The sequence below is a fragment of the Vitis riparia genome, chromosome 9, assembly GCF_004353265.1.
Source record: "Vitis riparia cultivar Riparia Gloire de Montpellier isolate 1030 chromosome 9, EGFV_Vit.rip_1.0, whole genome shotgun sequence".
Taxonomy (NCBI): domain Eukaryota; kingdom Viridiplantae; phylum Streptophyta; class Magnoliopsida; order Vitales; family Vitaceae; genus Vitis; species Vitis riparia.
The window spans coordinates 17082029-17107369 of record NC_048439.1 but is presented as its reverse complement, the minus strand read 5'-3'; the positions used below and the strand labels follow the sequence as shown (position 1 = coordinate 17107369).

The 25341-nt window shown below is 38.0% G+C and overlaps 1 protein-coding gene across 3 annotated transcripts in view; it reads left to right on the top strand.

Annotated features, from left to right (window-relative positions):
* LOC117922687 (tRNA threonylcarbamoyladenosine dehydratase) overlaps nt 1-25341 on the top strand; it is a 70309-nt gene that overhangs the window by 20073 nt on the left and 24895 nt on the right. For all 3 annotated transcript variants that reach the window (XM_034840868.1, XM_034840867.1, XM_034840869.1), the window contains exons 5-6: nt 12583-12795; nt 23006-23140. In XM_034840868.1, coding sequence (XP_034696759.1) covers nt 12583-12795; nt 23006-23140 — 348 coding nt within the window. The remainder of the gene's footprint in view (nt 1-12582; nt 12796-23005; nt 23141-25341) is intronic.

The window sequence follows — 25341 nt, the reverse complement described above, 5'->3', positions numbered from 1 at the left end:
GAGTTTTGTTTTTCCACTCCTTATCTTTATGGGGGAATTCCATTGAGGAAGACAAGGATTGAGATTCCTGTTTCATTGAGCCCTTTCTCATTGATCCTCCTAAAGTGTTTGATCCAGTATTTGTACCCTTCTTCTTTGAACCTGAGTCGTTATCCATTGAGCTTGCTCTTGAGAATTGAATGACTAGTACAGTGTCCTTAAGGAAGAAAGCTGCAGTCCTTAGATTTATACAAGTTCAAGAATCTGAACCGGCTTCTGGAAATGAGGTAACAGTGTCTCATCCTCCCTCAGAACCCTTACAAACTAAGTCAAAACTTTAGTCTATAAAACCCATAGATCAAAACCTCCTTATTGCCATCAATAAGGGAATGGGAGAATGCACTAAACGTCCTTTATATTTACTTTCCTATGTTGTGTCATTTGAAAAGTTGTCTCCATTCTATTAGAGTTTTCTTACAAGTTTAAACAATATTTATATTCTTACCACTCTATCCAAGGTTTTATTTAATGAAAATTGGAGAGAAGTCATGAATGTAGAAATGGAGGCCTTGAAGAAGAAAAAAACTTGGGAGTTGGTAGATTTGCTTGTAGGAAAAAGGTTAGTGGGTTTATATTGTTAAGTATAGAGTAGGTGGGACATTAGAGAGGTATAAGGCGAGATGGTGGCTAAATGATACACTCAGACATATGGTGTGGATTATCTAAGGATATTTGCTCCGGTTTCTAGTCAGAATTTTGTTATCATTGACAGAAAATTATAATTGGAATCTATAATAGTTCGACGTAAAAAATGCATTTCTAAATGGAGATTTGGAAGAAGAAATTTATATGGAAGTCCCTCATGGATTTGGAAGTAACCTAGCCATTAAAAAGATGTGTAAACTGAAAAAAACTCTATACGGGCTAAAACAATCTCCAAGGCCGTGGTTTGGAAGGTTTGCTAAAGTGATGAAAAACATGGGATACAGACAAAGTCAAGGAGATCATACGTTGTTCATCAAACATTTAGATTCAACGGGAGTTACAGTCCTGTTGGTATATGTATCATCATGATGGGAAATGATGAAAAGCAGAGACAGACTTGAGCCAATGCTTGACGAAGGAATTGAAGGTTAAAGAGTTAGGAAGGTTGAAATACTTCCTAGGAATTGAGGTTGCACGTTCTAAGCAAGGAATTTTTATTTTTTAGCAAAAATATGTAATGACCTTCTCAAGGAAATAGGGAAGTTGGTGTGTAAACCAACAAGCACACCAATAGATCCTAATCATAAGTTTGGAGAGGCTGAGAAAGATGTTGCGGTACATAGAGAGATGTATTAATGTTTGGTAGGAATACTTATTTATCTCTCTCACACAAGACTGGATATAGCATATGCTGTGAGTGTTATTAACTAGTTCATGCATAGTCTAAAAGAGGTTCATTTATAAGCTGCTAATCGGGTGCTACAGTACCTTAAGGAGTCTTCAGGAAAGGGTATCCTATTTAAATGAAGCTTGGGACTAGTATTTGAAGTATACATAAATGCAAATTATGCTGAATTTATGGTTGACAAAAGATCAACCATTGGGTATTGCACCTTTCTTGGTAGGAATCTAGTGACATTGAGAAGTGAAAATAGAGTTTGGTGGCAAGGTCTAGTGCGGAAGCAAAATTTTGTGCAATAGCCCAAGGAGTTTATGAACTAGTATGTTGAAGATTATTTTGGAAGATTTGAAGATTAAATGGGATAACCCAATGAGACTTTATTGCGACAACAAATCTGCAATCAGTATTACACATAATCCAATGCAACATGATCGAACAAAACACAATTTATTAAGGAGAAACTAGATAGTGGATTGATATGTGTTCCTTATGTATTTATTAGTGTTGTCAAAAGAAAAAGGTGATGTCAAGGCGATAGGACTCCTTTTAACCAAAGGTGAAAGGTGAAAAATAAGACGATAACCTGATTATAGTAAGGCGATAAAAAATATACATATATTTACCTATTCGATACTTAACAAATATAAACGTCTTCTTCAACAATCAATACTATTAATTTTCCATCCGTCATGATATCTTATAAAATTAACAAAATTGTAATAATTATTCAAAAAAGCTATTCAAAGTGTTAAATATTATACCCCACATCAAAAGAAGCATCATATTGTTTAAAGATATCCATCTTGTCTAAATACATATTCTAATTTTTCAGATATCTAAAAATCAGATCAAAAAACAAAATAAGAAAATAAACATCTTAGAGAAGTTATGGACATCACCATCATAATCGTCATTGAAATTAAAATTGTCATCACTTCCATTAAGACTAGATTGATAACCCTCCATCTCATTATCACTATGATTGATAATATAATATTTCATTTTATGTTAGATTGAATGAAATTATAATTTAAATATGTTTAATCTTAACTTATTATCAAAGGCGGCCTCTATACCTTGTGCCTTATCCCAAGGTGATTGCATAGGTGTTGCCTTTTTGAAGCTGCCTTGCCTAGGTCTTTAAGAGGCAACTTTTATTTGCCCCGCCTAGCCTGATGGCTTAGGTGACCTAGGCGATCGCCTTAGATAACACTAGTATCTATTGACCGTTAACTTGCAAATATACTCCCAAAAGGTTTAAACAGTACAACATTTCAAACAAGTGTATTCAAGTGGGGAATGAAAAATATCTATTCACTACCTTGAGGGGGAGTATGGATGAATGAAATTAGGAAAACCATGATTTTGTAATTGAGGAGAGAATTAGGCAATCCTATGATAAAAGGGATTTGGTTTAATTAGGTTAGGAAAGTTCCTAATTTTGGTGCTAGGAATTTTTGTATATATGTGGGTCTTTGTACAGGTTGAAAATCAAGGAAAAGAATTTGATACCTTTTATTCCTTCCATCTCTCTTTTTCTACAGTATGTATTAAAATAAGAATCAACTTCAATGTTGCTTTCTACATAATATTTAGATGGTTATGGTTCAAGCTTTCAGTCATTCCAACTATGAGAGTCGAAGAGGAGGGTCTGTGTTGTCTATGGTATCTCTATACATGAAGTGATGAGTTGTTCATGTGTGCGTTCATGTTAAACTTGAGGGGCATTATCATGTGCAGGTAACATGAAATGTTTGGGGATTGTGAAATTTGTGGTCATTTGGACTTGAATTTACAAATCCACTAAATATCCACTTTGGTAGGACTACGTGTTAATTAAAGGAGGCAATAGGCCTTAACCAAGGTTGATTAGGGCACTTAATATGTGCCTTGTACATTGCGGTTCTTAAGTAATTAGGAACATTTATAATTTTTTTAATTATATATTTAGATAAACCAAAGCATATAAATGTATTTTACTTAAAATGATGAAGTGCAAAGTTGAAAGGATTATTGTGGAGAAAAAGTCCTTTTAGGTAGAGTTTGAAGGATTGAATGGCGGAACTTGGGTATCAGTAACAGAAAGGAGCCGAGGTTTCGTAGTTTCAGTAGGATTTGATATGGAGGAGCTGGATTGGTTGATGGAGCATTTGAAGAAAGCTGTGGAGTTAGAGGCTTCTAGGGGTTTTGTACGAAAGATCAGGGGCAAGACTAAGACCCTCTTGATGGAGATATGCTTCAATAACAGAGGGCGGTTCATGAAAATTATAGAAATTGTTACAAAAAGGAAACCTTTATTTCTTGTTGTCCTCGAGGGCGTCAAAGGGAAAGGGTGGGAAGATCTTAGGAAGGCGATCCTATCAGTGCAAGAGTATCCTGAACGAGTCGGAGGAGCTTCGAAGGAGAAGAATGGTGATATCTAGATAAATAGGGACACTTTCAGAGGAGGACGGTCATATGCAGAAGTGGTGGCAAAGGCTGGTTTTAGGACTGGAGGTATGCTGTCAGCTGGAAAATGGGCCAGAGCTGTAATATGTGAAAGCCAAGAAAAAGTCCAAGACTGGACTCACGAAGGAAGAGCCATTGCGAGGATGATGGGTATGAAAGGAATGGTGTCCATAAATCCCATTTCCGCTTTCAAAGGGTGCTTCTTTGTGAGTTCAACAAGGAGAGCGGAAAGGGTTCATGATCAGGGAAGACTTTCAGTGAAAGGAAGGACGATTCTTCTAAGGAAATGGTCGCCTAAGGAAAATATGGTGGTTCACGGAAAATTCAGGAGGGGCTGGTTAGTATTGAAAGGTCTCCCTTTCCACTTGTGGGATGAAGTTCAGTTGAATTTCATTTTGAAGAAATGGGGGAGGGTAACGAAGGTGGCAAAGGAAACTTTGAAGTGGACTTGACGAGAGCGAAGCTGTGGGTGGAGATGCTTCCAAATGTCGTGTTACCAGCGTTGCTTGAGGTGGAAGATGGGGACTGGTCCTATACAGTAGCAGTTTCAGTCACTGGAGAAGATGACGAAGCCGACGCTGTCACGTCCGAGATAACCCGTAGCAGGAACGAGTGGGTGAAAGCGGGAGGTTGCGTCTCTCAGTCGTCAAAAGTTGCAGAAGGGCTACGAGGTAGTATTAGGGACAATGAGTGCTACAGAAAGAGGCGTCTTCCCCGGGCACGTTATCGGCAATCAAGGACAAGTTTGGCGGACAAAGGGGAGAATGGAGGGGGAAGGAGCAGCTTGGGCCCAGCAGAAGAAAATTTCATTGGGCCCGTGCATGAGTTCTCTTTTAAAGCCCACACGGTAAGGGCCCAAAATGGGATGAGGTATCGTGGGCTTCAAGATGGCCCAGAAGCTCCTCAAGCCCACCAGACTGCAACGGCTTCGTCTCCTTCTCCCTAGCGAGCTATTTCCTCTGCAAAGGCTATCGTGATGCTCTGTCCAGGTGGTGCAAGGGCCGACGCCGTGGCTTTCTTTGGAGAGGAAGGTCGGGCCGTTGGGTTAAAGGCCAAGTCCCTTCCCAACCCTAGTCCATTGTCAAACACGACCATGGGCTGTAAGTTTATAGGCCCGTCGGGGTTGGGCCAAAACTTACGAGGAACGAAGCCCTCTGGTATGGAAGTCTGGTCACGAAGGGAAGAAATCGAAGCGAGGAAGGGGAAAGCTCCCGCGGTGCACATGAGAGATTCTATGCAGGAGGAAGAGACGACAATTTCAAAGAAGACGTGGTCCACCCTCTTCCCTCCAAGTGTCAATCGACGATAGGGACATTGGTGTAGCAGTGAGCCTATTTTCACGCGGGGTTCGTCGTCGTCAAGTGAAGATCGCAACATGGAAGAGGAGTTTGGGATGGGATTTCAGATGGAGCGAGGAATCAGAGTGAATCCTCTCTCTAGATGTCCTCTGTTTGGTAATCTTTCGAAGGAGGACACCTCGGCGAGCAGCGATGAAGTCAAAGAAGGGCTAACGGGACGAGTGGGGTTTGATCCTCGTGGCTCTTCAGACATGGTTTCACCTTCTAATTCAATAATCAGAGGAAAAGGACTCATCTTTGAGGGGATTTGCGAAATACCGGGAGCGAAAAACTTGGAGGTTTGTCAGCCCTCTCCTTCTCAGCCACCCGAGTCATCTTCTTTTCCTTCTTGTAGTTCGGATTCTCCTTTGTCAAGTCCCTCTGGTCCACATCTTCCCAATTCAGTCCCTTTTCCTCAGTCTCCTACGGAAAATCAAGTTATCTAAAAAATTTTTTATGAAAAAGGTGGTGTTGACTCTTTAAAATATGGTGACATCCCTGACCGTGTTGAGGAGGAGAACCAGTGTGCTTTATCTAACCAGATGACCGAGAGCTGTACCCCTAGGGAGTCTATTGTCAGGTCGCATAAGGAGGATTCGGGTGATTTCCTTATTGATGGCCTGTCCTCCGGAAAAATGGCCAAAGTGCGAGAGGTTTTATGCTCTCTTGACATTAAGGTGTATTCCAGGAGGAAGAATAGAGGCCCCACAGGTTATTGAGACCTGATGGTTTTGGCTCGGAAGGTTAGGGTCTTTGTGTTTTCCCATGAAAATTATCAGCTGGAACGTTAGGGGTTTGGGTTCAAGGAATAAGCGTAGGATGGTTAAAGATTTTCTTAGGTCAGAGAATCCGGATGTTGTGATGATTCAGGAAACAAAAAAGGAGAATTGTGATAGAAGGTTTGTGGGTAGTGTCTGGACGGTCAGAAATAAGGACTGGGTTGCTCTTCCGGCGTCTGGGGTATCAGGTGGGATTTTGATCATTTGGGATTCACAAAAATCTGCGTAGTGAGGAGGTGGTAATAGGATCTTTCTCGGTCTCAGTCAAGTTCTCTTTGGACGGTTGTGGACCTCTTTGGATTTCTGCTGTTTATGGTCCAAACAGTCCCTCACTTAGGAAGGATTTTTAGGTGGAACTTTTTGACATATATGGATTAACTTATCCGTTATGGTGTGTGGGCGGTGATTTTAATGTCATAAGGAGAAGCTCAGAAAAAATGGGGGGTTCTAGTCTAACACCAAGCATGAGGGACTTTGATAGTTTTATTAGAGAATGTGAATTGCTTGACCCAACTCTTCGGAATGCTTCATTCACTTGGTCAAATATGCAAGAGTCTCCCGTGTGTAAGAGACTGGACCGTTTTCTCTACTCAAACGAGTGGGGGCTGCTCTTTCCCCAAGGCCTTCAAGAAGCCTTAATCAGAAGGACCTCGGATCACTGGCCAATTGTTATGGATACCAACCCGTTTATGTGGGGGCCAACACCTTTTAGGTTTGAGAATATGTGGTTACAACACCCTAATTTCAAGGAGAACTTTAGAGATTGGTGGAGTGGGTTTCAAGGAAACGGATGGGAAGGCCACAAGTTCATGAGGAGACTACAATATGTTAAAGCCAAATTGAAGGAGTGGAATAAGTTTTCTTTTGGAGAGCTTAAAGAAAATAAAAAAAGTATCCTCAATGATTTAGCTAACTTTGATGCCATTGAGCAGGAAGGGGGTCTCAGTTCTGATTTGTTAAGTCAAAGAGTCTCAAGAAAATGGGAGCTAGAGGAATTAATATTGAGGGAGGAATCCATTGGAGACAAAAAGTTAGGGTGAAATGGGTCAAGGAAGGGGATTGCAACTCTAAGTTTTATCATAAAGTGGCTAATGGCAGGCGAAATAGGAAATATATCAAGGAGTTGGAGAATGAGAGGGGCTTAGTGCTGAAGAATGCCGAGAGTATCACAGAGGAGATCTTACATTACTTTGAAAAGCTTTAGACGAGTCCTACAGGAGAGTCTTGGGGTGTTGAAGGATTAGATTGGTCCCCTATTTCGGAAGAGAGTGCGTTAAGGTTAGACTCCCCTTTCACTGAAGAAGAGATTTCTAAGGCCATTTTTCAGTTGGATGGGGACAAGGCTCCGGGGCCTAATGGCTTTACTATTGCCGTATTCCAAGATTGTTGGGATGTGATTAAGGAGGAGTTGGTGAGAGTGTTCATAGAATTTCATAGGAGTGGAATTATCAATCAAAGCACTAATGCCTCTTTCATTGTTCTATTACCAAAAAAGAGTTTGACAAAGAGAATATCAGACTTTAGACCCATTAGTTTGATCACTAGTCTTTACAAGATAATAGCCAAAGTGCTCTCAGGGCGCCTAAGAGGGGTTTTACATGAGACCATCCACTATACTCAAGGCGCTTTTGTTCAAGGGAGACAAATCTTGGACGCGGTTCTTATAGCGAATGAGATAGTGGACGAGAGAAGACGGTCAGGGGAGGAAGGCGTCGTATTCAAAATAGACTTTGAAAAGGCCTACGATCACGTGAAGTGGGATTTTTTGGATCATGTGTTAGAAAAGAAGGGGTTCAGTCCTAGATGGAGGAAATGGATGAGTGGATGTTTATCCTCGGTATCTTATGCAATCTTGGTGAATGGTAGCGCTAAAGGGTGGGTTAAGGCATGAAGAGGATTAAGACAAGGTGACCCTTTATCCCATTTTTTGTTTACTTTAGTCGCAGATGTACTGAGTAGGATGCTTATGAGAGCAGAGGAAAAAAATATGATGGAGGGTTTCAGGGTGGGTAGAAATAGAACTAGGGTGTCCCATTTGCAATTTGCTGATGAGACCATATTCTTTTCTAACTCAAGGGAGGAAGAGATGCAGACTCTGAAGAGTCTTTTGTTAGTGTTTGGGCACATTTCTGGGCTCAAGGTCAATCTTGACAAGAGTAGTATTTATGGCATCAATCTTGATCAGGCTCATCTTTCAAGATTGGCTGTGATGCTTGATTGTAAGGCGTCCGGATGGCCTATTCTCTATCTGGGTCTCCCTTTGGGCGGGAACCCTAAGGTGTGTGGCTTTTGGGATCCAGTGATCGAGAGAATCTCAAGTAGATTAGATGGGTGGCAAAAAGCCTACTTATCCTTCGGGGGGAGGATAACTCTTATCCAATCTTGCCTTACCCATTTGCCATGTTACTTCATTTCCTTATTTAAGATTCCCGCTTCAGTGGCTGCAAAAATCGAGAGGTTGCAAAAGGATTTTTTATGGTCAGGGATTGGGGAAGGCAAAAGAGATCATTTAGTGAGGTGGGATGTTGTGTGCAAACCGAAGACAATAGGGGGTTTGGGTTTTGGGAATATTTCTTGGAGGAATCTCGCTCTTCTAGGGAAATGGTTATGGAGGTATCCTAAAGAGGGTTCAGCTCTATGACATCAGGTCATTTTAAGCATTTATGGTTCACACTCTAATGGTTGGGATGCTAACACTTTAGTCAGATGGTCACATCGCTGTCCTTGGAAGGCTATTGCACAAGTCTTTCAGGGGTTTTCCTTGTTTACTCGGTATGTGGTAGGAAACGGGGAAAGAATTCGGTTCTGGGAAGATTTGTGGTGGGGGGACCAACCTTTGGGAACCCAATATCCAAGACTATTTAGAGCAGTCGTGGATAAAAACATTTCTATTTCTTCAGTTCTCGGTCCCTCTCGTCCTTTCTCTTGGAATTTGAATTTCCGCCGTAACCTGTCAGATTCTGAGATTGAGGACTTAGAAGGCCTCATGCGGTCACTTGATGATTTGTATCTATCTCCTTCGGTCCCAGATGCCAGATTCTGGCCATTATCCTCTTCAGGGTTTTTTTTAGTCAAATCATTTTTTCTAGCATTATCTCAATCTTCTGGATCTCCTCAGGACTTTCCTTCAAAGTTCGTTTGGAATTCTCAAGTTCCTTTCAAAGTGAAGTCCTTTGTCTGGTTAGTGGCACACAAGAAGTTGAATACTAATGACATGTTACAAGTGAGAAGACCTTACAAAGCCCTTAGTCCTGATATTTGTATTTTGTGCATGAAGTATGGGGAATCAGCAGATCATCTTTTTCTTCATTGTTCCTTGACGATTGGGTTGTGACACAGGTTATTTCAGTTAGCTAAGATGGATTGGGTTCCCCCAAGGAGCATATATGACATGATGTCCATCAAATTTAAAGGCTTCGGTAATTCTAAGAGAGGGATTGTTTTGTGGCAACCTGTGAGCATTGCTCTAATTCGGGTTGTGTGGTGGGAAAGAAACGCAAGGATTTTCGAGGATAAAGCAAGGAATTCAGAGTTCCTTTGGGACTCTATTGTTTTCCTTGCTTCCCTTTGGGCTTTCTGTTCCAAGGCATTTAAGGGGACTCCCCTTAATGTGATTCAACTAGATTGGATAGCGATGTGTACTCCATAAGGATTGGTCCTTAGTGGGAGTTCGTTTGTTTTATGTGTATTTTCCTGTAATTTAGTTGTCTTTGGTGGGAGGATTTCTCATCCTTCTTCTTGTACTTCTTTTTTCTATCAATATATCTTTGTGTCGTTTCCAATAAAAAAAAAAAAGCATATAAATGTATTTAAGTTTTTGAAAGTACTTTGAGGCTCATTTTCACCTTAAAGATACTCCTAAGGGATTTTTGATGGGGTTTTGTCCACTGACCTTGGTGATTTTATATGTTTGTTTGAAATCATAGAGGCTGTTGTCAATAGAATTTGGTGGTAGATTTTATGTATACTTGCTAGTTTTCCTATAACGATTCACTCTCAATTATGTAGATATTGTTCGCTCTGAGCCCCAAATGGGCCCTTATGGCTTTAAAACACGTTTGCAAGGTTAAGAGGAACCCATACATATATAATGTCAGAAACTTTTTCTCCTGTCCGATGTGGGATATCACAGTCACTCCCATATTGGATAAAGGAAAAAGTTCTTGACATTGTATAAGTATGAACTCCTTTTAACCTTATAAATGTGCTTTAAAGCCATGAGAGCTCATTTGGGGCCTAAAACAGATAATATCTATATGGTTAGGAGTGGGTCATTACAAATGGTATTAGAGTCGATCCTCGACCCTGATGTGGGTTCTGTTTAGCCCTATGAGGAATGACTGTCTGTTTGGCCTTGTAATGCCGTAGGACACAACGAGGACGTTGTGTCTACATGAGAGGGTGATTGTGATATCCCACATTGGATTGAGGAGAAAGCTTATGACATTATATAAGTATGGGTTTTGCTTAACCTTGTCAATGCGTTTTAAATTGGTGAGGACCCTTCTAGGGTCTAGAGCGGACAATATCTACACAATTGAGAGTGGGTCGTTACATTTCCCCTTTAACATGTCTTTGGTAGCAAAGAAAAGAATAATCCTGGATGAAAAATGTTTGGGATTGTTTTGTAAGCTACTCAAGCTATTAGAATGATAAAATTTGTACACATTGATAGTGTCTGTAACCATGGTAGCATTACCATTAAATTATGGCTTTACAGAAGTTCTTAGTCTTTTAATAGAGGTTGACTTGTTTAGGTAATGCTCATATACATTGGTATCGTATTCATAGATTGTTTTTGGTTTTGAGGTCCTTTTAAATTGATGATTCGAAGAAACTAAATTGCAGAGAAAAAGCTTTTGATTTGATGCTCTTTATAACAGCAGGTATTTAGGAGTTAAAAGATATTCAAGAGGGTTTTTCATCATCCTTTTAACTCAGGTAGGTATTGGGTTGAGAGATAGCAGTGAGAGCACATCCTGATCTTGTTACTACTGCCAGTTTGCTACCCTACAGTATGCTTGATGTTGGACAACCCTGAGATGGTTGCCTACACTCAAAGTAGGTGGGTTAGGGTTTTCATTTTTCGAGTGTAAGTAGAGAAAAAATAAAATAAAAAAATAGAGAGAAAGGATAAACAATAAAGAAAAGATGGAAACCTTAAAGTCTCACTAAGGCCTTCTAGGAGCCTCACCTAGAAGAAAATCAATGGAGTCTCACTATTAATAATTGCAACACTTGCAATGAAAAAAATAATATTATTAATATCAATCAATTCATTCTTTGATTTACATCGATTAGCCTTATTTATAGGTTTTTTAAAGAAATCCAAAGTCTACTAAGATTCTAATAATCTATTATGACTCTAATTCTTATTGTAACATCCAAAGTTTACAAGGATTCTAATAGCCTATTATGACTCTAATTCTAATTATCTTATAACCTAATTCGCTAATCCTAATTTGACTATAACAAATACTAATCCTACTTCAATTCCAACTAATTCTAATTCTAATTCTAATTTAATTCCAACTAATATTAATCCTAATTTAATTCAAAGTAATACTAATTCTACTTTAATTGTAATTAATACAGATTCCCTTTCTTGGTGGATATCTTAGAGATTCATCCTCATCAATGCTCCCCTTGGTTTCTTTGCTTTCTGAGCAAAGCTAAACATCCTTAGATGCCATCTGGTCACCCCCATTATTTAAGGTCTATGTACTATTGCAACTCCAGGTTGTTATCTTGAAGTGCACGTTTATATTGAACGCCCATGTGAGGCCATCAAGGAAATGAACCTAAAATATTGTTTCTTTCCCCTTTTCCTCCAACTTCTAGAATGGGAGGTATTTTAAGTCCCCCCTTCAAATTGAGCATGAACTCGATAAGATGCTATCTTGAGAAGTTACAAAACATATAGCTTGAACTGGGTACTCAAATTGAATTGAAGCCAAGTTTTGGCAGAAATTATGTAGCTGCTACAAAGAATGTGATTTCTTTTAATTAAATATTTGTTGCATATTGATTTTTGTTTTAACAATAAATTTGTGGCTGAAAGTTTTGAGAAATTTTGTATATTTTATACTTGTTGTAATGAGCAAATAAAAAAACTGAAATTGCTCGTCTACAATGCTTCTGCTAAAACTGCTGCAATTTGGGCAAAAACAAGTTTGGATCAAGAAAAAGTTTAATCTATTACATGATAAAAGTCATGGTACACCTAATGAATCCTGTGGTAGTTTGATTAAGTTGTCATCAAAGAAATAAACAACATTGTACTTTGCATGCCCTTCTTTTGGCACTTTTTAATTTATTGTTTCCTTACTTATCACAAAAAAGAAAAAAGAAGAAGGGGAATAAACAACATTTTTATTACTATTGCTTCAAGAACCTTGATGTCACGAATAAACAACGTCAACTCTCTGGCAAATGCATGATGCCATTAATTGTGTACCATGATTATATGACTCCTTTTGCCTCTTTTAGTTAACCTTGCATTTTGATTGGAAATGTTTTAGCTTCTTTAAACATTATTCTATCACTCAAGTTTTCTTGAATTGGAAGCAAAGAACAACAGGAAAACATAATTGGGTTTAATCTGCTGATTATCTGCATTAATATCATCCTCATTTGTTGATTGCATGAAAAGGTATCACTTTCATCACTGAATCGACATGCTGTTGCAACAAGGGAAGATGTTGGTATTCCAAAAGCACAGTGCCTCAAGAAGCATTTTTCAGCAATTTTTCCAGAGTGCCAGATAGATGCAAGAGTGTTATTATATGATGCATCATCTGAGGAAGATATTCTTTCTGGCCATCCTGATTTTGTTTTGGACTGCATTGATAACATTGATACGAAGGTACCTCAACTTGCTTAATAATTTTGGTTACTTATAACAAACCCGTTTTTCTTTTTTTTCGTTTTTAATTTTTTTTTTCTTGGCTACAATCGAATTTTCTTGATAGCATATTAATTTATTACTAACATCGTACAATATTTGCATTTTTTGCTTCTTTACCTGGTCAGCAATTTAGAGCAAAAACCAGGTCCTCTTTAATTTCTGAGATATCATAAATGTAAAGGATCATGTAATAATTCAAAGGTACTGCTCCTTAGTTGGTATCTACTTAATATGGTTTAGCTTAGACTAACGGCACCGGTTCCTGGTGCTACATCATTCCTATAAATTAATTCGCCTAGACTGCGTGTGACCTTTTTTTGATAGGCAAAATAAACAATGTAACTAATAGCAACTAATGACCTTTTGTTATTTGAGTCTAATGTTCTTGGTATAACTTTGTAGAAAGAATTCTTGGTCACTTCTTTTTACTTATCTATATGGATACATCAATAAAACCATGTGTGCATGCATGCATGCTTATATGTATATGTCTTTTGTATGGTAATGACTAAGTGTGGAAAAGTAACCAAGAGTAACATTTTGAAGCTGGAAAATTTTTAGAAGACTAGGGTTTTATTGGTAGTGAGATTTTGAGAATTTCTATTATTTTTTATTAAAACGGAGGTTCTATGAATTTTAGGTTAGAAGGTTTTGATGACACCCTCTCTTGGAGGGGAGTGCCTCTTGGTTATATGCTTTTTACAATGGTTTTTTATTAGGATTTTTGGGAGATTTTTTCATAGGATAATATGGCAGTTTCAAAGAATTTCACAAACATCTTGGAGGATAATGCATTTTTTTTGGAAAGTTATACTCCAAGCCTCTGGTCATTCTTGGAGGTTATAAGGATTGGATTGGTCTCCCATTTCAGTAGATAGTCTTGCATGGCTAGGCCGCCCTTTTTTAGAAGAGGAGATTTATAATGCTATGTTTCAATTAAACAAGGAAAAGGGTCTCATGCCTAATGGTTTCACAATTCCAATGTATTAGGACCTATATAAAAAATCATTCCATAGTAGCAAGAGTGTTGGGATGTGAGTAAGGAGGCTCTTGTAAGAGTGTTCTTGGAGTTTCACAATAATGTGGTAATAAATCAAAGTACCAATTCTACCTTTATTGCTCTTGTGCCAAAAAGAGTCAAAACCAACAAAATATTAGATCTTAGACCTATTAGCATGGTGAGTAGTTTGTACAAGATCATGGCTAAGGTCTTATCAAGGCGTATCCGAAGAGTCTTCCATGATACTATCTTTATTTCCCAATTTGCATTTGTTGAGGGGAGGTAGTTTTGGATACTATTTTGATTATCAATGAGTTGGTGGATGAGAAGAGAACATGAGGAGGGGAAGTACCAGTCTTCAAAATTGATTTTGTAAAGGCCTATCACCATTTAGATTAGGGTTTTCTGGACTATATACTAGAGAGAAAAGGGTTCAATTCGAAACGGAGGTCTTGGATGAGAGGATGCTTGTCCTTAGTAAGTTTTGTGGTCTTAGTGAATAGAAATACCAAAGATTAAATTAAGGCAACTAGAGGCTTAAGAGAAGTAGATCCTCATTCCTCATTTCTTTTCGCCATTGTAGCTAATGTTTTAAGTAGGATGCTGTTGAGAGTGGAGGAGAGTGATTTTTAGAGGGCTTCCTAGTAGACAAAAATAGGACTAGAATGTGTCGTTTATAATTTGCAAATGACACCATTTTTTTCTCTAGAGCTTCTTTGGAAGAATTACAAAATCTTAAGTTAATATTGCTGATTTTTAGGTGCTTATCAGGGCCTAGGATCAATTTAGATAAGAGCACTCTTTTTGGTATCAACACAAATCAAGGCTTGAATGTATAGTCTCTAACCTTAACATACTTGGGTCTTCCATTAGGGGGAATCCAAAAGGGAACACATTTTGAGATCGAGTGATTGATAGAATCTTAAGAAGATTGGATGAGTGAAAAAAAACTTTCTTGTCTCTAAGGGGTAGAACAACTCTAATTCAGTCTTGCTTGTCTCACATTCCAACTCAAATTTAGTTTTGCTTGTTTCACATCTTGAGCTATTTTTGATCTTTTTCAAGATTTCAACATTAGTAGCATCAAAGATTGAGAAATTGCATAGAGATTTTTTATAGTCGGGGTTGGGAGGATTCTAATCTCCATGTGCTTGGATTCAAAGTCAATTAGACCACATAATGTTCTACAAACATTCAAACAGTAGAGGTATTTCTATTCTCATTGTTAATATAAATGAAATTATGATGATTGACAATGATGTTATAGAGATGGAGAGACTAAAGTAGATCCTAGCCAAAGTTTTTGAAATAAAGGATCTTGGTTGGCTAAGATATTTGTTGGGCATGGAGATAGCTAGATAAAAATTGAGATATTTGTCTCACAAAGGAAGTACACCTTAGGTTTCATGAAAGAAACAGGAATGATTGGTTGCAAACTGTTGAATATAATGTATTTATAGTGTACAATCTTTCTTTCCTTTCTTAATATAGGTCACATATATGGTAGTTAGTTCAACCTAGCCTTGTATATATATTTCTCTATTGTAAGAAGTTAATTATATGAATGAGAATTAAGGTTTTCTCTCTCTCTTTCAACATGGTATCAGAGCCAAGGGAGAAAACTTTATTCTTTCTGGTTTACCCGTGTAATTAATTCCGGGAATCCGTCCAGTGACATTGTTTCATTCCAGTCACCTTTTCCATCTCCCAAAGCTTTCCGGTCAGCCATATCGTGGTCAGAAAACCCTCATCACTGTCAACATTTTTCCGACGATATTTTCCGGCTACGTTTTTTTTCCGGCAACTTTTTTCCGACGATATTTCCGACACCGACCACATCATTAGGAGCGCAAAGAGGAGATCTGCAACTTTTCTCAAAGCACCGATCCACGCGCCTCCCACGCGCCTCCCACGCGCCTCTTTTCTCCGGCAGCCTTAATCCCACACGTTGGCGCGTGAGGGCGCGTGGCCCACTTTTTGGTGCCGAGCTTCTACCAGCAGGCTCGTCTGGCGCCGTCTTGCACTTTTAAGCCTCCATTAGTCCTCTTTGAACCCTGCTTCTCCATCTTTTTGGCATTTCAGCCTCCGCGGGTCTTCTTTCAGCCTCCTCCGGCCTCCGACGGCAGCTTTCTCCCTTGGCCGAGACCTGTGTGTGCCTTGGGAAGGTCTCTTCTTCATCTCCAGTTACTTTTCTCCTTTGTTTGGGTCCCGACATACTAGGTTCTTCTTCCACAGTTGTGATCCGACCTCTCTTTAGGGCTCTCTTCGATCCAAACATGATTCAATCTCAGGTGAAGTGGATATGGCGACTAAAAATCCTATTTTTACATCCATCATCTCTGGATCTCTTACTATCACATCGGAAAAATTGATTGGTAGTGAGAATTATCTCTCCTGGTCAGCGTTCGTGGAACTCTGGTTTATGGGACAAGGTTATGAGGATCATTTTGTTACACTTGAGGATGCTATACCTGATGTTGACAAAGTGCAATGGAAGAAAATCGATGCACAATTATGCAGCGTATTATGGCAATTTGTTGATCTCAAAATTTTACATCATCTTCGTGCCTACAAAACTTGCTTTAAATTTTGGACTCAGGCTAAAGGATTATACATGAATGATATTCAACGATTTTATAAGGTGGTTTCTGATATTGTTCATGTGAGATAGCAGGACATGGATCTGTCTACTTATATTGGCCGGATTGCGTCTCTTAAGGAAGAGTTCTTAACTTTGATACCCTTCACTAATGGTGCTGAAGCTCAACAAATACAGACTGACAAGTTCTTTATGGTGTTAACCCTCATTGGCTTCCGTCCAAATCTTGAGTCTGTCCGAGATCAGATTCTTGCTAGTCCATCAGTACCATCATTGGATGATGTGTTTGCTCGTCTCTTACGCCTCTCCTCTACTTAGACCTTGTCAACTGATGGTTCTTTAGATTCATCTGTGTTAGCCTCTCAGACTAACTGTCGAGGAGGACGTAGTGGCAATCGGGGTTGAGGACAACGTCCTCAGTGCACCTATTGTAATAAGCTTGGTCACACTCAAGATCGTTGCTATCAGTTACATGGACGGCCTCCTCGCACTGCCCACATTGCTTAGTCATCTAATCCTCTGCTATCTCGACCTGACTCCGCTGCGAGCTCCACATCTCAGAGTATCACCCTTACTGGTAGTGATTATGATGCCTATCTCCGATATCAGGCAGCCACATCAACTTCTGTTGCTTCTATTACCCAGACCGATAATGTCTCTGTCTGCTTTACTCAGTCTCCTTTTCTTGGCCCATGGATTCTAGATTCTGGAGCATCTGATCATATCTCTGGTAATAAACACCTTTTCTCCTCTATTACTACTACCTCTGCCTTACTTACTGTTACTTTAGCTAATGGTTCCCAAACTATGGCTAAAGGTATTGGTTTGGCTCATCCTCTCCTATTTTTTAGGTTCAAATTTTATAGGATAAGAATGGAAAATTAGTTAGGATTTTATACTCTATCTATACAAATTTAGTTTTCTATTTTCTAGTTTACCTTTTGTAACTAGTTTATAAAAGGGCTCATCTATATATAGAAAGATCATGAGAAAAAGTGAGGTTTTCTCAAAGGTGCCATTTTTCTTTCGCACATAGTTTTAAAAGGTGCTTTTAAAGAGTGCCTAGGCTTAAGGCGCAGCCACTCCCTAGCTATAGCGCCTTGCTTGCCAAGACATGCGCTTTGTTGAAGAGGCACACTTTGTCTACTTTACTTTTCATTTTTAAACACTTTTATTCTTTGAATTTCTAATTGTATATTGAAATTTATATAATTTCATTACCTTTTTTGTTCAATGCTTCTTTTAAACGTTTGAAGTCTTAAATTTTGTATCGACCGGATTGGATTTTGAATCATATTTTATAAAATTGATATGCATACTAGGTCAGGTTTCACTTCACTTAGGTGCACGCTTTGTGTTGCAGTTTGCGCCTAAGCTAGAGGATACTTTTGTGCCTTTGGTGCAGCTTGTGCCTTTTGAAACTATGCTTCAACATGCATTCTTTTGTTGAAGTTTTTGGTTAATATTTTTTATTAATTAGAAAAATCAATAATTTATGAACCCATCTTGAGATCTGATTAGTGAATCACTTTGAAACCTTCATTCTTCTATTTGAATCATTTGCTAGTCTTTTTCCTCCCACCCTAACCAAAAAAATAAAATAAAAATAAGAAAATGCTTTTATTAAATTTTGATTTTCACATCATGTCTTGGTAGTTTTCGTTTATCTACTTAATTGCACTTTAATAAGAATATATATATATATATATAATATATTATATATATATATATATATATATGTACGTATGTATGTATATACATAGTGGACAATCCAATATAAGATCCCATTAGTCTCATTAGAACTCTATAGACCACCTTTGTAGTGACCTTCAGGCTGAATTTTGTTTTGAGTTGATCAAATTTCGTTTTGAGATGGCTAGGAAAATCAGGACTGTGTCCAACTTAAGGACATTAATGTAAGTCACCTAGTTCTTATATCTTAGGACTAAAAAGGAGGAAATTCTTGTGTTAGAATGTCTTCATGCCCAAGCCTCTGATCAACACCCACTATTGCACTACTTCAGAACCTTAAAGGATCATAAAGGGAAGTAAAGTCTAAAATGGCACATTCAACAATGATTTGATAAATTCAATAATGATATTAATAATAGAATAAGAGACCTAGGTGAGAATGACCTACTCATGCTAAAACAAAGGGAGGGTTATCATAAGCCCTTTTGTCAATTATTAAGCACGTACCTTTGAAATGTTTGCTAAGCCACATGATAATTCAAAGGATATAATTAAGAAGGTTAATTTAGATGCCCGTAGTTATGATGGATGGTTAGAGCCTAAGATTTTCTTTGATTAGTTTGCTGATCTTAATAATTACTGTGAATGTTATAATGTTTTAGGCACCCAATGTATTTGATTTATCAGAATAAAACTTCTTGTTTCTGCTAAGCAGCATTGGCAAAGTGTTCAATCTAACTTGAAGCATTTAGTCAAGGAACCAATCATCCTCTGGGTTGAAATGAAACAATGGTTGAAACAGAAATATCTCCCTATATATCATAAGAAGCATAACTCTTATCCAATCTTGCCTTACCCATATGCCCTGTCACTTCCTTTCCTTATTTAAGCTACCCGCTTCAGTGACTGCAAAAATCGAGAGGTTACAAAGTGATTTTTTATGGTCAGGGATTGGGGAAGGCAAAAGAGATCATTTAGTGAGATGGGATGTTGTGTGTAAACCGAAGGCAATAAGGGGTTTGGGTTTTGGGAATATTTCTCTAAGGAATCTCGCTCTTTTAGGGAAATGGCTGTGGAGGTACCCTAGGGAGGGTTCAACTCTATGGCGTCAGGTCATATTAAGCATTTATGGTTCATACTCTAATGGTTGGGATGCTAACACTTTAGTCAGATGGTTAAATCGCTGTCCTTGGAAGGCTATTGCACTAGTCTTTCAAGAGTTTTCCTTGTTTACTCGATTTGTGGTAGGAAATGGGGAAAGAATTCGGTTCTGGGAAGATTTATGGTGGGGGGACCAACCTTTGGGAACCCAATATCCAAGACTATTTAGAGTAGTCTTGGATAAAAATATTCCTATTTCTTCAGTTCTCGGTCCTACTCGTCCTTTCTCTTGGAATTTAAATTTCCGCTGTAACCTTTCAGATTCTGAGATAGAGGACTTAGAAGGCCTCATGCGGTCACTTGATGGATTGCATCTATCTCTTTCGGTTCTAGATGCCAGATTTTGGCCATTATCTTCTTCAGGGCTTTTTTCAGTCAAATCCTTCTTTTTAACATTATCTCAATTTTCTGGATCTCCTCAAGTTTTCCCTTCTAAGTTCGTTTGGAATTCTCAAGTTCCTTTCAAAGTGAAGTCCTTTGTCTGGTTAGTGGCACACAAGAAGGTGAATACTAATGACATGCTACAATTGAGAAGACCCTACAAGCCCTTAGTCCTGATATTTGTATTCTGTGCATGAAGCATGGGGAATCAGCAGATCATCTTTTTCTTCATTGTTCATTGACGATTGGGTTGTGGCACAGGTTATTTCAGTTTGCTAAGATGGATTGGGTCCCCCCGAGGAGCATCTTTGACATGATGACCATCAAATTTAATGGTTTTGGTTCTTCTAAGAGGGGGATAGTTTTGTGGCAAGCTGCGAGCATCACTCTAATTCGGGTTGTATGGTGGGAAAGAAACGCGAGGATTTTTGAGGATAAACCAAGGAATTCAGAGTATCTTTGAGACTCTATTGTTTTCCTTGCTTCTCTTTGGGCTTTATGTTCCAAGGTTCTTAAGGGGACTCCCCTTAATGTGTTACAACTTGATTGGTTAGCGGTGTGTACTCCATAAGGAATGGTCCTTTATAGAGAGTTCACTTGTTTTACAATGTAATTTCTTGTAGTTTAGCTTTTTTTGGCGGGAGGATTTCTCATCTTTCTTTTTGTACTTCTTTTTATCTATCAATATATCTTTGTGTCGTTTCCAATAAAAAAAATATATCATAAGAAGCAGTTGATAGATCAGTAGATTAACCCTAAGCTATTATTCCCTAGTGTGATCGACTACTGAGCTCGCTTTAAGGAGCTTTAGTTGAGATGCAATGTGAAGGAGGAATCTTGGGTAATCGTGGTGGTTGTTAGATCGGTGGCTTAACCTTTCATATCATACGAGGCAGTTGCTAGATCAGTGGGTTATGTCAAAATATTGTGTTAATAGCCGAATACCTTGGCCTTGAGTTTTGTATATCATATATAGACTTTACAAGGATGCTATACATGGAAAGCAAATAAAAGCAAATAAATTCCTGCATGATTCTAGCCCTCTACATGTAAACTATAATCTGTCAAATAATGTATGCTAACTGTACAGAATAATAAATGGAGAAATAAGGAAACAATTGTGGGCTAAAATAAGGAAAGAAGTGTGGACAGCAAAGTTGTCCTTTGACAGCCCCCCTTAAATTGATGCAGGTTGATCAACAAGCATCAATTTGCTACTTAGCAAGCAATGTCGATGACGAGGGAGAGCCTTGGTGAAGATATCAGCAATTTGTAAGTCAGTGGAAATATGTGGAAGAGTGATAACACGAGCTTCAAAGGCTGCACGAATAGAGTGACAGTCCACTTCAATATGCTTTGTGCGCTCATGATAGACAAGATTGGCCGTGATCTGAATAGCACTTGTATTATCGGCATGTAGAGGTGTAGGATCGGTCTCAGAAAAATCTAACTCCGCAAGCAAACCTCGAAGCCAAATGATTTTAGAACAAACAAGAGACATCGCCCGGTACTCAGATTCCGTAGATGACTTAGAGACTCTGTCTTGCTTCTTACTTTTCACAATCATCTTAAACTAAAACTCCTAACTAAGATAGTTTTTGCCATTGAAACGAACAATAGAATATTTTCCAGACATTACGAAGACAGAAATAGTCTAGGAAACAAAAACATCGTCAAAGAGCCTAAATTTGATAACAAACCTCCAAATAATTGAAGATCTCCAAGAGCCTAGAATCGAAGAAACCCAAAGAAAACTCCAAGATCACACCATAGATGTGTTGTCACAACCACCAGGAAAAAAAAAAAAAAAAAGAACCCAAAAATTGGGCTAGAGTCCGAGAGCCCTAAGGGCTAAATCCAAGAGCCCTTAGGGCTAAATCCGAGAAAACCTAAAGAAAAACTAGAAAGCGTGTAAACTCTAGGTTCAGAACACAAGCTCTGATACCATGTCAAAATATTGTGTGAATGACCGAATACCTTGGCCTTGAGTTTTGTATATTATATATAGACTTTACAAGGATGCTATACATGGAAAGCAAATAAAAGCAAATAAATTCCCGCATGATTCTAGCCCTATACATGTAAACTATAATATGTCAAATAATGTATGCTAATTGTACAGAATAATAAATAGAGAAATAAGGAAATAATTGTGGGCTAAAATAAGGAAAGAAGTGTGGACAGCAAAGCTGTCCTTTGACGGGTTAACCCTAGGAAATTTCCTCTAGTGTGGTAGACTACTTAGGTCACCTTGAGGAGCTTTAGTTGAGATGTGATGTGAGGGCGGAATCTTGGCTAACCATGGAAAAATTCATTAATGGGTTAAGATCAGGAATTAGAAGAGAGATAAACCTTAATTCTCCTGAAACTTTAGATGAAGCCTATCACAAGGCTTTAGAGATTGGGATCCTAGTAAGAGACATATAACTTCTCAAACTGGGAGTCTTATCATTGTCAAGGTTTCTCTCATGATAGGTTAGGAACAACTTGAGGGCTAGCAGAAGTGGTAAAGCCAGTCAAATTACTTCTTGTGGCAGTAACAACTCCAGTCAAGGGATTATATAGCATCATGCTGGCCACATTGCACTCTAACTATAGAATAAAGAGCCTGAAGATTCACAAAATGGTGAAGATAGCAATCAAATTTATGAACCTCTAGATCATGTGTTTGATATAGGAGAGGATAGTGAAGAAGAATGGGCTAATAATGATATTTGTGTAATGATAATAATAATGGGCTAATGATAGGAGAGGATATTTGTGTAATGTGGTAGCTTTTATTTTTGTACTTACTATCTTTTTTATTTAAGTTCTCTTCTTTCTTTCTTTTCTTCCTTTTTTGGGCTTTTCAAATAAGGAAAAGAAATGCACATACATATGTATGCATTTGTATATTTGGTCCTTAACTATAATAATTTGTTGTGAAGTGATAGGTTGCTGGTCTATAGTATCCATTATAAGAAATTTATCCATTTTATGTTTTTCTAGGTTTATTGTTCTGGTGAATGGTATTATTTAATGACCACACGTGAGATATTCAATTGTAGGGAGCTTCTCTTTGGTAGCTTGTACTAGGATATCAGTTTTCAATTTGGGAATGGTTGCACTAGTAGGACTATATTTAGGTGTATCTTAGAAGGATGCTAGTAAGTTGGTATTATTTGCACATCAGTTGAGTCATGGCACGAGCTAATGAATTTGTGGAGAAACCAAAAGGAATTTCTTTCACTTAATCCCATTCATATGTATAATTCATATATCCAAGTATGGAAGTATGATAAGTTACATTGTTTCACCTTTCAATTTTAAAGTGCTTGACCTGTCAAATGTACTAGGTGGCACTTCTTGCTGCATGTGTACGTAGGGGTCTGAAGGTTCTGTCTGCAACTGGAGCTGGTGCTAGAGCTGATCCAACAAGAATTCGTGTGGCTGATTTAAGAGAGTCAACAAATGACCCACTGTCTCGATCAGTAATGCTTTTCTCTTGGTTTTTCATAAAAAAAAAAACATATAATTTGTTGACTCTGTTGACAGTTTCTTTCATGCTTATCATTTTGATTGTGGTTATGGATTTTAATTTGCATTATGTGTCTATCATATTGTTGATGTAGTTACCTATCAAAAAATATTGTTGAAGTATGATTTTAATTTCCCTTGTGCGTTTATCATTTTGTTGACTATGCTGCAGTAGGCTCTTTTTTTTTTTTTTTTTTTTTTTTTTTTTTTTTCTGTTTTCTTGACTTGAAAACAGCATTAGGAAACCATTTTCATGTGAATACTGATTTCACATGATACGACACTCCAGAATTAATGATTCTCAGCTAAGTGTTTTGCTAATCCCATTCCCTTGCGTTTTGTGAAGGATGCACTTCTGCCTTTGCGATGGCTCTATTGTCTAATCATGGTTAAATTTCCCAATATATTACAATATGCTATCTTTACTGAATTGAAGAATAGGATATTTTTCCATAAAAAATAGGGTATGAATTCCTTGATTTCCACTACACTAGAAATATTGTTTGTTCATATTTTGCCGCCACCTTGATCTTGCTCCCTCTCAAGGCATTTGCTACTACTGCCAGGCCTGCCGCTATGTTGAAGCATGGATTGGCTGCTGCTACTAAGATTGGAATTGAATCTATGAACACAGCTGAAGAGAGGGGCCTGAGTACAATCTTAGCTACAAAGTGATCTTGGTCTATGTATTTTCTTTTTTTGGTTCTCCTTTCTCTTGAAGGATTTTGCATCCTTCTCAGATCTTTCCTTTCCTTTGCAATTACTATCCAGTTTCTTATTAATAAAAATCCTAGAAATATTCTGAGAATCCTAAATAAGGCTCCATTGATGATTGCTAACAATGTTAGAGAAATTGTTCTATTCTAGTTTCTTTGCAGCTTAGCTTAGAGGATAGTTTCAAATCGTAATACAATATCATAGGTTCCTTAAATTTGATCTTAAGATCCATATGTACGATCTTAATCCAAAGAAGTTTACAAATTCCTTGTTTTGCTTCTGTGCTTGAACATGCTTCTAATAATTGTTTCTTACTTCTCTAAGTGATAAGATGACCTCTTAAGAGAGTACGATATCCAGTAGTTGATTGTCTATCCATAATAGATCCAACCCAATCTATATCTGTGTAAGCTTTCAACTATAACTCTCTACCCTTCTTAAACATGATATCCTTGCGAGAGGCTGCCTTCAGATACCTCAAAATTCAGTATACAACTTTTCAGTGGGGTTTAAGTGGAGCATGCATAAATTGACTTACTACACTCATGACATATGAAATGTCTGGTCTCTTCTGTTACAATTATATTAGCTTTTTCCCATCATTTGTTGATAGTTGCCTTGATGAATTGATTTGTTGATATGCAATGTCTTGGTTGCTTCTTGGCTCTTTTTTGTTGTTTTCTTTGGCGCTCTTTGTATACTTCCAGTATACTTGTTGTTCTATTGCTTTTTTTTTTTTTTAATGAAATTCATCATGGCCTATTAAAATAAAATAAAAAAATCAAGTGTAGGCTTTCTAAATTTCCAATCTTGAGTTCCTTGCGACTCTCTTCCCCTCAAACATGGACAAATGCTTCACTTCATCCAGAGATGGAATTGGTTCTATGCCTAACGTTAATCATTGGCAGATCAAACTTTGGTTTAAGACCCACTAAAAACTGGAATCCTTTATCCCTTTCCATTATTTCTCTCAATTTCTTTGTGTGAGTGGTTGATTCCATCTCTAGGTTCTAGTACAAATATTGTTCCATTAACAAACCTTTGAGGGTATTGTAGTGCTTTGTAACAGTTTAGGACCCTTGTTAGGAGTTGATAATCTGCCGTTTCAACTCAAATATTTGAGAAGAAATACCTACCTTGGAGTAAGTTTTTGACATTGCTACCTAAATTTAGCAGTAGATAGAAGTAGATAAGTCTTATTGATTTCTAGTTGCATTGAGTGGAGCAACCATGAAATCACCATGGAATTCTCTGCATCCCAAACTTCATATTCTGGGTCATCCTCTGCTAGTGATTTTGCAGTCCCCATCACATAGTGACCTTTCCCTTGCTCTCGAATATTTTTGCTCATTGTGACCACTCCGTGAAGTTTCTCCCATTCAACTTGGAGGTGGTGATTTGAAGGATTAGGTTTTCATTGTGAATGGAAGCCTTGTTG